Source organism: Harpegnathos saltator, unplaced genomic scaffold (assembly GCF_003227715.2).
Source record: "Harpegnathos saltator strain DR-91 unplaced genomic scaffold, Hsal_v8.6 scaffold402, whole genome shotgun sequence".
Taxonomy (NCBI): Eukaryota; Metazoa; Arthropoda; class Insecta; order Hymenoptera; family Formicidae; genus Harpegnathos; species Harpegnathos saltator.
Window position 1 is genome coordinate 333130 of NW_020230209.1, and position 15056 is coordinate 348185.

General features: G+C 42.6%; 1 protein-coding gene across 1 annotated transcript; it reads right to left on the minus strand.

Annotated features, from left to right (window-relative positions):
* Positions 1 to 103: 103 nt before the first annotated feature.
* LOC105183802 (uncharacterized) lies at positions 104 to 8602 on the minus strand. Its single transcript, XM_025301106.1, has 3 exons — positions 6722 to 8602; positions 561 to 708; positions 104 to 489 (listed from the first exon to the last, which is right to left on the minus strand). Exons 1-3 carry the CDS (start codon positions 6855 to 6857, stop codon positions 354 to 356), a joined length of 420 nt encoding a protein of 139 aa, XP_025156891.1. The 5' UTR covers positions 6858 to 8602; the 3' UTR covers positions 104 to 353.
* Positions 8603 to 15056: the final 6454 nt, after the last annotated feature.

Genomic DNA, 15056 nt, shown 5'->3' on the forward strand with positions numbered 1-15056 from the left:
TGATAAGATCAATAAATACATCGTTTTGGGCTTTATAACTTTTGTCTGAAACACTTTTCTGTAAAACTTACATCTTTTCTGTAAAACTTACATCTTTCGAGATTTTTAAGGATTTCCATACTTTTCCTTTACCCTGTATATCTTAACGCGGAATCAAGAAAACAAAGATGTGAGACATCGCCGAGCGACGTCACGAGTCAAGCATTACTTCCATGTTTTCGAGAGAAGAACAACGGTTTATTGTACTATCATTGTTCGAGCGACTAAATATAAGACGCTTATTGCGTGCGCATGACAAGTGCAAGCAATTTCACAATGGTGAACAAAAATTCCACAGTCGAAGCTGCTATCGTTCACTGCTGAAGGCCCTTCAACTTTCGGTCCTCGGCGTAAATCTTCATCTGAAAGCTTACCAGGTCCGACGTTTTTTTATGAAAGTTAAAACGCGGGTCCCTGGGATATATGCCTCTGTCGTGCCACCAGCCATACCTGAAAATCACACGCACACCAAGCTGAAGCGAATGAGAGGCGAAGGAATAAGAGGATTTTGCAGGTATTACGTGTGGCTGGTTAACAATGGCCATCTGTACGCGTCCCTTGGGTCTTTGTTTTCCGCTGCGGTGATTTTCTCGACCGTCCTGGTAACGTCCGTGTTTCGCTGCATTTCCTCGAGCTCTCTCGAGTAGAATTTCGGCGTGACGAAGTCCGCTGCAATCGTACAGTTTGTCATTCGCGCGATCTCACGCGTGTGTGAAGTTGGCCCCGCACTTCTCGAATTTCGTATTTTTTCGAATTGTGCTACATTGTGCTACATTTGTGCCGTATTGTGCCGCAATCCGCAACTCTGTAACTCAAAGCGTATTCAAGAAAACTAAGAAAAACAAAATTTTTGGTAGCCCCGCATTTTTCGAATTTTGAGTTTCTCTTTACTGTGCCGTATTGTGCAATGTTTGTACTAATTTGTATCGCAAAGGCGAGATCGATAACTTTAATAACAATGAAGAAATTGAATAAAAATGAAATTATACTAGCCCCGCACTTTTGATCAGATAAATCCAACTTTTTTTGAGAGATTGGTACTAATTTATACTATGTTGTGCCGTTGGAAGAAACTCGATATCCTCTTCCGTTTAGTAGATAAAAAATATAAAATTAAAATATAAAATTACAAATAAGTGAATAGTAAAGCTTGTTATTCTTACGCGAGTGTTTTCATTTGCCTGAGTGCAAGCGCGAGTGCGAGAGTGAGCGCAATAATATAAAGAATTGAGTACTTTATTAGACAGAAAAATATCACAAAAATATATTTATACCATTATATTACAAAATAGACATGGATTGTATGATCAGTTTTTAAAATATCATTTGATTAAGCCTACTAATACCATATCAGATACTGAATCCACTGAAGACGAAAACCTGAGTGATCATTCGGGCACTGATAGGAATTTATGTTTTATTCTTGTTATCCCACAAGAAACATGGCGCGACATAGATCCCGAGACAGTAATTTATAAATCTAATATAAAAATAGGAAGAAGATGTCTCTGTCTCTGTCTCTGTCTCTTACGGGGTGTGAAGTTTTTAATTCCTAAAATCTGTTTCCCTTCGTTACCTGTGCTGCGGTATCTATTAGTCTGACGACATTTTGTCATTAGGAAAAAGTATTGCACTTCGTCCCCACAATGCAGCACAATTTTTAGAAATTCAAAAATGTGAAATTGTTTGTTAACCCCCACCTCCAATAGAATATTTTTTCACCCATGTGGTTTTTCAAAAATATTTGTGCGTATTCTTATCGTATTCGAGTAGCACAAATAAATTATAATAAAAATAATTATTTGTAACTTTATATTTTAATTTCAATATTTTTTATCTACTAAACGGAAGCGGATATCGAGTTTCTTCCAACGGCACAACATAGCACAAATTAGTACCAATCTCTCAAAAAAAGTTGGATTTATTTGGTCAAAAGTGCGGGGCTAGTATAATTTCGTTTTTATTCAATTTCGTTCAATCATCGTCAAATCATTGTTATTGAAGTTATCGATCTCGCCTTTGCGGCACAAATCAGTACAAACATTGCACAATACGGCACAGTGAAGAGAAACTCAAAATTCGAAAAGTACGGGGCTACCAAAAATTTTGTTTTTCTTAGTTTTCTTGAATACGCTTCGAGTTACAGAGTTACAGAGTTGCGGATTGCGGCACAATACGGCACAAACGTAGCACAATGTAGCACAATTCGAAAAAATACGAAATTCGAAAAGTGCGGGGCCAATTTCACACACGTCGCGATCTCACCATTCTGTCCGACCGTGCTCGCGTCGCGCGCAGATCCGCGACGTGCCGGCCGCGGCAATCCATCGCGAGCTTCTCGCCGACTCGAGAAATAATAATAACCGAGCGATCTTATCGCCGAGAAAAGATTCCGCGACAATGGCCGAGAGACGGACTCTGCGGTTTTACAGAGTCCGGGCGAAGGAACCTTCCTCTTCCTCAGACAAGTCTTTGAGGAACGATTGCGGATCTATCGGGAGGTTCAATTAATTTTGGTCTTATTTTGTCAATTTTTGTATCTTTTTTTTTTGAAGAAATAGTTAGATTTACATGAATCAAAATATTTTCCGTCGTTAGCAGTGACTTTTTCCCATCCTCCTGGCAATAGCGATTCCGCGATGATAGAACGATCTGTCTTTCGAAACGATCCAATCAGACACCCAGTTTTTTGCACATCCTCGTAATTATAATTAATTATTGAAGTGCGTGTCTACCAAAGCATGTCGCATCGACTAGAGTAGATGGTAATTAGATGGTGCTAAGCAAGATTGGGAAGTAACTCGTTACTTGTAACGAACGTTCCGTTTTTTCCATCTGTAACTGTAACTTAACTTAATTACATTTGTTGAATAACTAGTAACTAATGTAATAATTATTTTAATAGTTATTTCATATATTTCAAACTTAAGCTTTTCCGGCAGACCAGCGTGATAACGCGCGACGTGCGCCGTTTGATATCCAATGAGCAAACAGTTATTCTGACTGTATTTGGAAAACGCGCTATCAAGTCATCATACGAGGTATTTGAGAAAAGTAACGAGACTGACAACACTGCGAGCGATCTGGCAATTCTGTGTTGTTCTATTGTGCGATGGTGCATTATCGTACAACAAAAACCAACTGCCTGGCTCTCGATATTCCGGCCGAACTCGTCGAATTCTGGCCCACAATCGTTGTAGAACTCCCAGATAATATTCTGCGTTCACCGTCTGACCTTCTGGGACGAATTCACTGTGAACAATTCCCTTTGAATCGAAGAAAACGGTCAGCATTGTCTTGATTTTGCTCTTCTGAAAGCGTAATTTTTTCTCTTTTGGCTCTTCTGGTGACTTCCATGCCGCACTCTGACGTTTTGTTTTTGGCTCGTATTGAAAACACCACGTTTCATCACCAGTTACAATGGCTGACATGCTTGCCGGATTCCTTCGGGAATCCCCATCATCCAAAAGACTTCGACCGCCATACTAAAGGCCATTCCAGCCGATGAGTATAAAAAATGTTTCGAGAAATTTGTTGAACGTTTCCAGCGCTGTATTGACTCAGAAGGAGACTATTTTGAATAAACAAGAATAAAAAATAAAAATAATAAACGCTTTGTATTTTTTTTTAGACCAGTCTCATTGGATCTGGGACAGACTGTGTATTGTTGTTTGAAAAAAATAAAATCTTTGGTAGATAAAAAATCAATCTCATTACTTTTCTCACACACTTCGTATCTTTATCGTTCTTTAGATGTAAACAAGGATAAAATAAAGATAAAATGGCGGTATGGTATAGCGCTGATAATCTCCTCTCCAAACGCAACTTGTATGTGTTTAAAAAAAAATTGTATGTCTATTAAACATTTCCATCGCGCGTCGCCAGTCCTTATTTGTTAACATAATCGTTCAGCGTGAAGTGGTTTGCGCTGCATGGTTTGTTATATAAAAAAAACAATGGATAAAACATCTCAATCTTCAAAGAAGAATTGTAAAATGCCTAGCATGGCTAGCATATGCAGAAATATTCAAGTTACAGCAAAACTTTGGAAATAAGAACAATTAGGATTTCTCTGCAAAACATGCGCTGGCAAAAAGTTATTCATGCAAGTAAAACTTCAACTGCAAATTTAAGAAAACATACGAGGGTAAGTCTTTATTTATAAAATACCAATGTGTTTTGTTTAGTGAAAAAATCTAATTTTTGATGTCAAGATTAGTTTTAGTGTTTTTAATATTTATTATTTTCATCAAATTCATTCACTTTCTTATAATTGTTATTAATAGTCTTAAAGAATAAATATGAATTACTTACTTCAATTAATAAATCTAATTTGTAAAAATTATATACAATATGAGGAATATAATAATTGACATACTGTTTTTATATAAAATGGGAGGAATTTACACAATTACGAGATTTAAAATAATAGCACAATTGTTGTAAAAAAGTAACTGAATAGTAACGACTCGTTACTTTCTAAATAGTTGTAACTGTAACATGTTATTTTTGAAGGTCAGTAACTTGTAATTGTAACTTTTTAATTAGTTACTTTTTCAGTGAAAAAACTGCAATTGTAACTGGGTACTTTTACAAAGTAACTTTCCCAACTCTGGTACTAGGTCTGGAAGCTGAACGGTTATGTTAATAAATAAGAACTGGCGACGCGCGACTGAAATGTCCAACAGGCGTACAATTATTTTGGAAAAAATACAGGTTGCGTACGGTGAGGAGACTATTGCGTCATTTTATCTTTATTTTATCATTGTTTACACCTAAGGAACGATAAAGATAGACAACATAATAGCGCGTTTTCCAAATACAGCCAGAATAACTGTATGCTTATTAAATATCAGGCATCGTACGTTGCATTCGTATCGTTGCTGGTCTGCCAGAAACTTCCCAGTAAATCATCGATGTTACAATGTCAGCTAAATCGTATGGTATGTTACGTAACCGTTACTTTGTTATATAACAAAGCAACTGTTAATAACATCGATGACACTTTGTGTTTACTAGGTTAAGTACGCTGGCTGCAGAAGGATTTCCCATTTGAGCTCTGACAATGTTTGTTTAATGATCGAAGCAACATGTGGACGAGCATTATCGCGCAAAAGAATCACTTTGCGTCTATTGCTGGCTATCGCTGGCCTTTTTTGCATCATTCCGTCATTCAATTTGTTCATTTGTTGCTGGCATCACTTCCCCGTAACTGTTTCCTTCGGTTTTAGGCTCATAGTACACCATATCTTCCATATCCCACCAAATATATAGCATATGTGCAATCACAATTTAACGAATTGAATTTATGTTTCTTTAAAATGTGATATGTATAAGTTTACACCGGGTGTTTCAGACCACCCGAGTCACCCGATTTTTTCGTTAACACGACATTTTAGAGAAAAATATTTCAGACAAAGATTGTAGGGTTTCAAAGGATCTATTTTCTGACGCTATGAATTTGACCTTGGGATAATCTTAAAAAGTCCAGTCAAGACATACAACATAAAAATCTTAAACGGATACCCCAATTTTTTATTACACCATCTTTTTCTACCAATTAATTTAAACAACTCTGGTCTGAGACAATTTTTTATTTACCTAATATTTTTTAAAATATTTAAGAAAAACTTGATAACTTTTTCAATATTTAACTCACGATATCTCGCTAACTATTTGTTAGAAGAAAAAGTGGTACTAGACATTTTTGCTCTTTTTAGTCTCAAGAATATATTTTTATAATAGCGCCCTGACTTTTGTTAACTTAATGATGTGACATATATGAATTTAACATTATAAGAAGCTTCCAAATCGGTGTCAAAGTTGCATGATTTTTTCGCTTTGGATTTCAAAATCCACTTTTCATCTCCAGTTACAATTCGCCACAAAAAACTTTTTTTTTCTGTCTGGCAAGCAAAGACACGACGATATTCGAACGATTTGCGCTTTCGTTCAATTCATGCGTTCAATTCATGCCTATTTGTCTTCCTTTGGAATTTTTCCCATGACGCGTTTAGAAATTGTTGATTTATCAATGTTAAGTTATTCAGCCAATTTTTTTCCGTTTGAGCAGTGTTTTCATTCAATAATGCTTGCAATTCAGAATCTCCGAATTCTTTTGCTTCGCCAGTACGTTCTTTGTCACTCGAATCGAAATCACCATTTTTGAAGCGTTGAAACAAAAATTTACAGTTGGAATACGATGAAGCTTGATCGCCATAAATTGTAACAAACATTTCATGACCTTCAGTTGCCGATTTTTTCAATTCAAACAAAAAAGCTAATGAATATCGAAGACGCAATTTTGTACGATCCTTTTGGACGCGTATAAACAATGAAACTATCAGTAACAAACTGTCATATATCACAGAGAGATATCAAATCTATCAGTGTTGCCAGATTTCAACATTCGTACTAACCATTAACTCGTTAGCCATCTACTGCTAAGGACCAGAACTAATTCAACCTCCCAATAGTCATAACTTCGCGCGAGGAGTCCGTAAAACGCCGTTTCCACCGTTTTCTCCACCGTTGCTTTCAGGACTCATTATCCTTCCTTTCGAAAAGCGATTGAAAGGAGCGACAAACTCTCTCGGCGGAAGAAACATGAGAAACCTCTGTTTGGCGAAAAAAAGGCCCTCGGAGCGGCTCGAAACTGCGCTGTCGAATACGACGAGCATACCGTTCGTCCTGGACACACAGGCGTTGGATCTTCCGATCTGCTGGTCCCTGGAGAAGCACAGCTTAAACGGCGGTCTCTCCGACTTCTTGGACGTCACCGGTCTCGAGTCGTACGAGTCGCTCTGGCGCTCGGACATGTTTCCCGGACGCGACAAAGTCCTCGCGCCGCCCTCGTCGCCGAGGATACTCGACTAAGTGCCTTCCACCCCCGAGTATCGGATCAAACCCTTAGTCGGGAACAGCCTCGGCGGTCGAGGTTACCGTATTTGATCGATACCCCGTGCGAAATACGCAAACGTTCAGAAATAAGCGGGCGTGGGTGACACTTGCTAGGACGCGCGACGCCGCGCCGAACTGTCGCGAAACCTGCGAGTCCTCCGCGGATCCTGAGCCGGATCCAGTTGCGGGTTGCGAGTTGCGGAGGAATGACCAGCAGCCGTCCAGAGCTCCATTTTGCACCGTATATTTGCCTCTCTTTATTCACGACTTGCCCCATTAATAATTCATATATTTGCAGTAAAGTATACGCGATTAATAATGGTTAGTCCGACGCGCACCGCACCGACATTACAAATTGCCCCCTTTCCTTCGCCGCCTCAATGTATTCTCTCTCTCTCTCTCTCTCTCTTTCTCTCTCTCTCTCCTCTTGTTCGTCTCGTCGCGCTCAAAAAAATCTCATCACGCCTGTTTGCCGGTTAAGTATCTACATCTCGTCTCTTTTCCCTTCGACTGAGCTTGATGGTCTCGTTCACGTCTCTCTCTCTCTCTCTCTCTCTCTCTCTCCTCTCTCTCTCTCTCTCTCTCTCTCTCTCTCTCTCTCTCTCTCTCTCTCCCTCTCTCGTGCTCTCTCGCTGGCGCAATTTACGGGACGTTCTCTTCCCTGTCGAGAGGAAACGCAAAATCGCAAAATGCGCCTCGGTGTGTTCCCTCTCGCTCGCTTGCTCGTGTAATACAAAAATGTCCTCTCGAGGATCCTCTCGCGACGACGCATCCCGGAACGTTGTTACGGCCGTCGCTCTTCTCGCTGAGATCACTTACGAATAATCCTTACATACGGTATAATCACTCCTCTCTATTTCTCTCTCGCTCGCTCACGCACGCGCGCACACACTCTCTCTCTCTCTCTCTCTCTCTCTCTCTCTCTCTCTCTCTCTCTCTCTCTCTCGCTCTTTCTTTCTCCTTATAAGAGCAAACTCGCGTAATTCCTCATAACGCTTCGTAAATTTTGGAAAATCAGCCATCGACAACGTTAACGCTATAAACTCCCGTCTCGTCCGCGACGACTTGCTCGATCGAGTCCGTCGCGCTTTGTCGTGTCGCGCCGTCTTCGTCCAGCTGGTATCAACGAGAGATGCTGGTGACACGAACGAGATCGCGATTGTGTTACATGACGGCGTAACGAGTGACTGCGTTACACACTAATACGGTAACAATACTGCCGTAATATCGCGTGATCGAAGGATACGCGGAGGCTCGAGAATCGTCCCCCTCGATAACGCCCGCGCTCTTTCGTACTTTAGCTTCAACATCTCTCGTTAATTCCGAATTCGCGGAACCGCGATGAAACATCAATCGGGCTCAACAATGCGGATCCTCAGGCGACCGGTGTGGATCGGTGGGGGGAGGAGCAGGGCAGGCTGTCGAGACCCGATCGCGAGGAGCGCCGCGAGTCCTTCTTCCGGAAGAGATACGCGAGTCCCGCGAGGATGCTGCCTGGCTCCTCGATCGTTTTGATTATCACGACAGAGATCGGCAGTGCTTTTAGGATTTTGGGAGTCGCGTGTACGTGCGTACGCATACACTGAGAAAAAATTGTATTAAAATTTAACAAATATTTCTTCGAATACGACTGTGAATACATTTATTCAAATTAAGCGACTAATGTCTAAAATGAAATACAGGGGTTATCTCTCTGAATGTAAACTTTTTTCTGGAATTTTAGAAAATAATTGCTTAGTTTAAGTAAATGTATTCACAGTCGTATTCGAACAAATATTTGTTTAATTTTAATACAATTTTTTCTCAATATGTGTGTGTTTTCTCAGTGTATGTATGTGTCTCCTCTCGCAGATTTTCCCCTTCTGCTTCCGCTTTCCTCGCTCGTTCTCTTGTACTCGATTACATCCAATTCGGCCAGCATCATCCTCGAGAGCGACGTGTACGTTTTTCCGCAGGACCGACCGCGGTCAGCGGAGATCCTGCGGCTCGCGGCGCTCGCCGATCGAGACCGATAAAAACGCGGCCGCGCGCGGCGTTCGTAATCAAAGGCGACGGCGACGTCGACGCGTCGTTTCCTTCGCGGAGGAGGAGGAGGAGGAGGAGGAGGAGGAGAAGGAAACGACTGTCTCGCGACGCGCGGTTCCGTGACTACTTTCCGCGACTACAGATCGATCGGGTGTTCCCGCCTGGTCGCCTTCTCGCCGATATACACGTACATATATATTTATATTTATATATCTATCTGGATGTTACCTCGAAATGAAAAAACTGCCATTTGTACTCGTGTGTATACGCTCGTGGTCGACTTGAACGTCGACACGCTAGGACGGCGTGTATGGTATATACGAAATTAAATATACGATCTCTCGTTGGCGTGATCCGAATCGTGATCATGTCGAGCTAGGGTCGCCAGGTGGCCGGGATTTCCAGGAATGTCCCGGAATTCTCAAACTTGTCCCGTGTCCAGGAATTTAAGTCCTCTGTCGCGGAAAATGAGAATTTCAACAAAATCATAATCATAACATTCACGCTTCTAACTGGTGGCAGAGAGAAACCTGAAGAGCGGTCACCGCGATTTATAGGATCGCGATTTTTCGACGCGCCACCTGATAAAATTGATGTCAAGCAAAGCCCCATTCGCGTGATAAAAAATACAATCGCACTGGTTCATGTTCAAACTTCTCTCTGCTGCTACCTGTGATTCACGCATTCGTTTGTCGCGAGTGTACAGCGGCATCTCTCAACCCCCCCTCGTCTCGCCCCTCAATCTTTCAAAAATTTAACTAAAATTCTCCAACAATCTATTTTTCAACCTACAAAATGTCCTGGAAATGGTCATTTCGCATCTGGCAACCCTATGTCGAGCCCACGTGTGTGTCTCCCCGCGAGAAGGCCGAGAGATTCGGATCTCTCGGAGTCGACGCGGTGACAATTCGCGCTTCCGGTCGCGCCTCGTCCTCGTCCCGCAATGGCGACGAAGTCGAGCGGCTGAAATCGGCTAGCCTCCGATCCGCCGGAACAGCTCGCAGTTTTCGACATGAGCACGATTTTACAGAAGTATCCGCGTGATATATATTTACATGGCCGAAGATCCTGTCAGAATCCTCCGGCAATCGTAACGTGCGGACGAAACTCTATGATAGTCTCTTCCTCGCGCTCTCTCTCTCTCTCTCTCTCTCTCTCTCTCTCTCTCTCTCTCTCTCTCTCGGTGATTGATCGACCAATTAATTATTTATCCGGGTCGGACGAGACACGTGACGAGTACAGTGTCTCGATCGGGTGATAGTAAAACAATGGCGCGAACTCGCCAAGAACGCGAAGGCGAATCGATGGATGAAAAAAATAACGCCGAGTGACGTGAATCACCGAGGAATGCATGTGTATGTGTGTGTGTGTGTGTGTGTGTGTGTGTGTGTGTGTGTGTGTGTGTGTGTGTGTGTGTGTGTGTGTGTGTGTGTGTGTACGTCGAGGGAAGAGTGAGCGTGTGAGTGAAAATAAAGTGTCTGAATGTTTCACTTAAAAAATATACATTTTAATGATCAATATATCAGAGGAATTAATGACAGATCGTGTATTTCCTTTTTTTCTCCTTTCTTTCCCTTTTCTGTGTTCTTTGTTCTTCTCTTCGAATCACGCCATTGCCGGATTGCAATCGGATGCTCTTTCTCTCATTCTCTCTCTTTCGGACAATTCGAATCGTCATAGGAATTATTATACTCCGTCGCTCTCTCGCGGCGATCGAAGCAATCGCGCGCTACTACGAGTACTCTCGCTTCCTCGGACGATCGCACGCATCGAATCGTGGAGCGATTAACTTAGCGTGTGTGTCCTCTTCGTGTGTTTTACAGATATAATAAAGTTCTTTTGTACGTTCATCATCCAGTCTCAACATTTACATGTTCCGCTAGGCTAACGCGCGCCACTTAAATACGAATAAAAGTATAGTCGAGAAACTCGAAGCGCTTCTCGTGCTCACGACGTGATATATACCTTCGAGCGCTTCAGGATCGCCCGCGTTCAAACGAGGTACCGGAAATTTCAGCGTCTTCTCCAACGTTCTTTCGAATCGGTAAACGGTCGGATCTCGCGCGACGTTAAAGTCGAAAATACGAAAACTATTACGTACTTAAACTTCCTTCCATCCTCTAACCTCTCCGACAGAAAAGATCCAAGGGAACACGATGAGAGTACGCGTTTCGCGTACTGAAACTCAAAACTACGCACATGAGCACGTTTCTTCGCGTGGACTTTGGCCCTTTTTCTCTTTCTCTCTCACTCTCTCTCTTTCTCTCCTCTCTTCTCTCTCTTTCTCTCTCTCTTTCGCAAAACAGAAGAGCGACTTCATTTTACAAAAATGTCTAATATTAAGCGCAGTAAGATATCGCACCAAACGCAAGGAATGAAGGAGACGCTGTCGCGTTCCACGATCGCATCCCGATCTTTTTGGCTCTACCTCTCTCTCGGGCATTAAGGAACGACAGCAAGGAGCGCAAACGTGACGCGAATGTTCGAGTGATCTCGAAGAAATCGGGAACGACCGATGGGACGATCGGCTTCTCCTTAACCCCTCCTAAGCAAGCTCCGTCTTCTCCTTAACCGTGTCAAAAAAATATATTGTATGTCTTACTACATACAAGTGGGTATGAAAAATAAAAAATATTTTTTGGCCATTTTTCCTTTTATAACAATTTTTTTGGGATGTGGGAAGAATGGGCGGGAGGGGGAGGGGGAGAAGCGGAAAGAGAAGAAGCGCGTGGAGGAAGGGTAGAACAGAGCGGGGGACTGGGACTCGCGTTTCCACGCGGCGATTTTCCGGAGAGAGGAATGTTTCAATTTTCGCTGATACGTCAGGATAAGAGAAAGTGCTTAGGACTTTGTCCTTCTTCTTCTTCTTCTACGCGAGGGAGGAGAAACAGCGGGGAAAATTGCTAGGTAACTGAGTGGAGATGGACGGCGGATAGAGGAGGGTAGTCACGAGGGTGGTGGGTAAAATCGGGGGATGAGTACTATTTATCAATCTACTCTCTTTAGGATATAGGCACTATAGCTACTAGATAAATCTTATTTACATTCTCCGATATTTTCACTCTCCCATCGTCGACCGTTTATATCGAATACGCTACGAAGAATAAGAAAAGTGATCCAAGTTGTGTCTCGCGTCAAGTTCTCGTCGTACTCTTCCTCTCTCTCTCTCTCTCTCTCTCTCTCTCTCTCTCTCTCTCTCTCTCTCTCTCTCTCTCTCTCTCTCTCTCTCTCTCTCTCTCTCTAACACGCGGTGTGTGAACGTTTGTCGAAATCAAGGACTATCGCGACAATGTATGAACAACGGAGCGCTTCGCGAGCTAATTCTGACGAGTCTACTCTCATCTTCGTCGAGAAAGACGCGTTTTCTCGCGAGATATGTGTCCAGAATACTGCCGTTGCCATTCCCAAAAAGGAGAAACGCGACAAGAGCAGGGACAAGATTCTACAGAATGCGCAGGCCGGAAGATGAGAGGAATGCGTATCGTTTGAAACATACACAGGGTGTTTGCTAACTCATGTAGCCAACAGAGGCGTAAAACTGATCGAGACGAACATAAAAAGTCCCATTTTGCGATATATTCGCAATAATCCGAGTTATTAATTGTGAAAATTCGACGAGCGAGTGCGCGACGAGATGGACGATCGGAGAAGCGTTGCAGCCGAAAGCAAGGACGATTTCGCTATTCAGTCAGTCTTATCTCATCATTCCTACGTCTCTTCGCGGTAACACTTGCTGAAGCCGCGCTGCAATGCTCGTCCAACCATTCGTCTCAGCGCGCGCTCTAGTTAGATATCTGTAATTGTCAAAACTCGATAGTTGTTGCGAATATCGCAGAATGGTACGAGACTCTTCAGGTTTGTCTTCGCCAGTTCCACGCGTCCTCCACTGGCCTACACGAGTCACCAAACACCCTGTGCAACACGTGATTATTCATTGTTCTCTCTTACTTCTCTCGTCGCGTCTCTTTCCTCTTTCCGAGAAAAAGCTAACGTAAGTCTCTCGCTATCCTCGAGGACGTCGCTCGTCCCAGGATAATGAAATCGCCACACCGTGGTGAGCTTGGCACGACGCGCGAACGTCATCAACGACATGTTTCGCCGCTTGCTCGTTCTCGTCTTTCGCGCGATACATTCTCTTTCGTAATTAGCCGCTCGGCAAAGGAAACCTACGCGTTGCATATGTATGTGTGTGTGTGTGTGTATCGGGAAGAGAATGAAGAATGATAACATCCGTATTTCGCATGTACTGCCGACCGCTGCGCTATAACCGACCGTGCGAAACTCGACCAATTGTACCTCGCAGCGAACGGCGTTACGTCGTCTCCCGTCTTTTCCCCGGACGAGGGAACGCCTCGTTTTGACTTGGAACTTTGACTTCGGGAGACAACTCTAGCGTATTGCTATCGACAAACGGACGAACGGACAGTGGACAAATTAGGGAGTTTTCGCAATACCGTCTTCTCTCAGATACGATAAACGTTAATCGTCACTGGGGAGTTTTTGCAATACCGTCTCTCAGATACGGTAGACGTTGACCGTGAAATGCTAATGGTCGCGTACACTGCGACGTTATTTCTGAGCGAATAACGTTCACGACTTACGTTTACCGTATCTGAGACACGGTATCGCAAAAATTCCCTAACGCTATTATTGGTCGCGTAAACCGCGACGTTTTTTCCGAGCGAATCACGTTCACGATTCACGTTTACCGTGTCTGAGAGACGGTACTGTGAAAACTCCCTATTGATTCGCTCGCGAAATAATACGACGCGAGGATGTAGACGGACGAGGAGATGAAAAAACGTGACGCGATTTGACACACGATCGGTACGACTCAGCGGTACCCTTATCCTACAAACTTACGACAAGATGCTGGATTCTTCTCTTACGAGCTACTAGTTAGTTTCCCTCTCTCCACGTATATCACACTCGCAGGCGTACGTACACACACTCTCTCTCTCTCTCTCTCTTTCTCTTTCAACGCACACATATGCATGCACGCACGCACGCATATCCACCCTCGCGCTCTACTGTACAATCTTATACTCATTAATGCTTAACAGATCTGTATTATGGCCATTTGTATTTTTTTCTTTTTCTTTTATATTTTTTTCCCTTACACGGCACACTCCGACATTTGCTCTCTCTCTCTCTCTCTCTCTCTCCCTCCCTCCCTCTCTCTCTCTCTCTCTCTCTCTCTCTCTCTCTCTCTCTCTCTCTCTCTCTCTCTCTCTCTCTCTCTCTCTCTCTCCCTCTATTTTTACATCTCCTTACGTTATATACTTTAAACTGAATAAAAAAAATTCTCGCTCACACTCACACTCACACTCACACACACGCACACGCACACACACTCTCTCTCTCTCTCTCTCTCTCTCTCTCTCTCTCTCTCTCTCTCTCTCTCTCTCTCTCTTTCTGTATTTACGCTTTATGCTGAAACGCACGCTCTTCAATTTCATTACAATCGTCGCAGCCGTGACTGTGATACGAGAAAGTATGCTCCGATCGCTTTAGGACTTTATAGAAAGGATAAAAAAGAATTTTTTCCGTAATCCACCTTTTCTCGAGCGTACGCTTGATTGCTTAACGTGTAATGCGACACACCTCGCATTTCGAGCAGGATAATGAGATGAACTCTTGGAAACGAAAGTGAAATAAGCGGGGAAAAAATAAGAGTTTCTTTTTTTTTTCTTTTTCTTTTTTGACAGGGATCGTTACTCGAAAAGCGTTGTAGTGGCGAACGCACTACGGACAATAATAAAGGAACAACGCGAAAGAATTCTTTGGCCTTGCGCGAAGAGAGGCCGATAAATAATATATTAATCTTCCAATATTCCCCTTAAAACAGCTCATACTTTATATATATATATACATATATATATATATACATATACATATATATACATATACATATATATATATACATATTGCTTTCCACATCTGCACATCATAGCTTTCTTATTTACATAGATGTAAATATATATGTGTACATATGCATATACATATATATATTTCTCGCAATATCTCTTATCCAGGCTCGTTAAACGTTAATCGTTATCTTACTGATACTTATAAAGTACAAAGAAGACAAA

Bases quoted from the DNA above. Each gene is read 5' to 3' on its own strand.
- LOC105183802 (XM_025301106.1), bottom strand. From the start codon at position 6,857: ATGTCCGAGCGCCAGAGCGACTCGTACGACTCGAGACCGGTGACGTCC. The intron at 709-6,721 runs GTATGCTCGTCG...GTACGATTGCAG, and splicing joins CTGTGTGTCCAGGACGAACG to CGGACTTCGTCACGCCGAAA. The intron at 490-560 runs GTAATACCTGCA...TGTGATTTTCAG, and splicing joins CCATTGTTAACCAGCCACAC to GTATGGCTGGTGGCACGACA.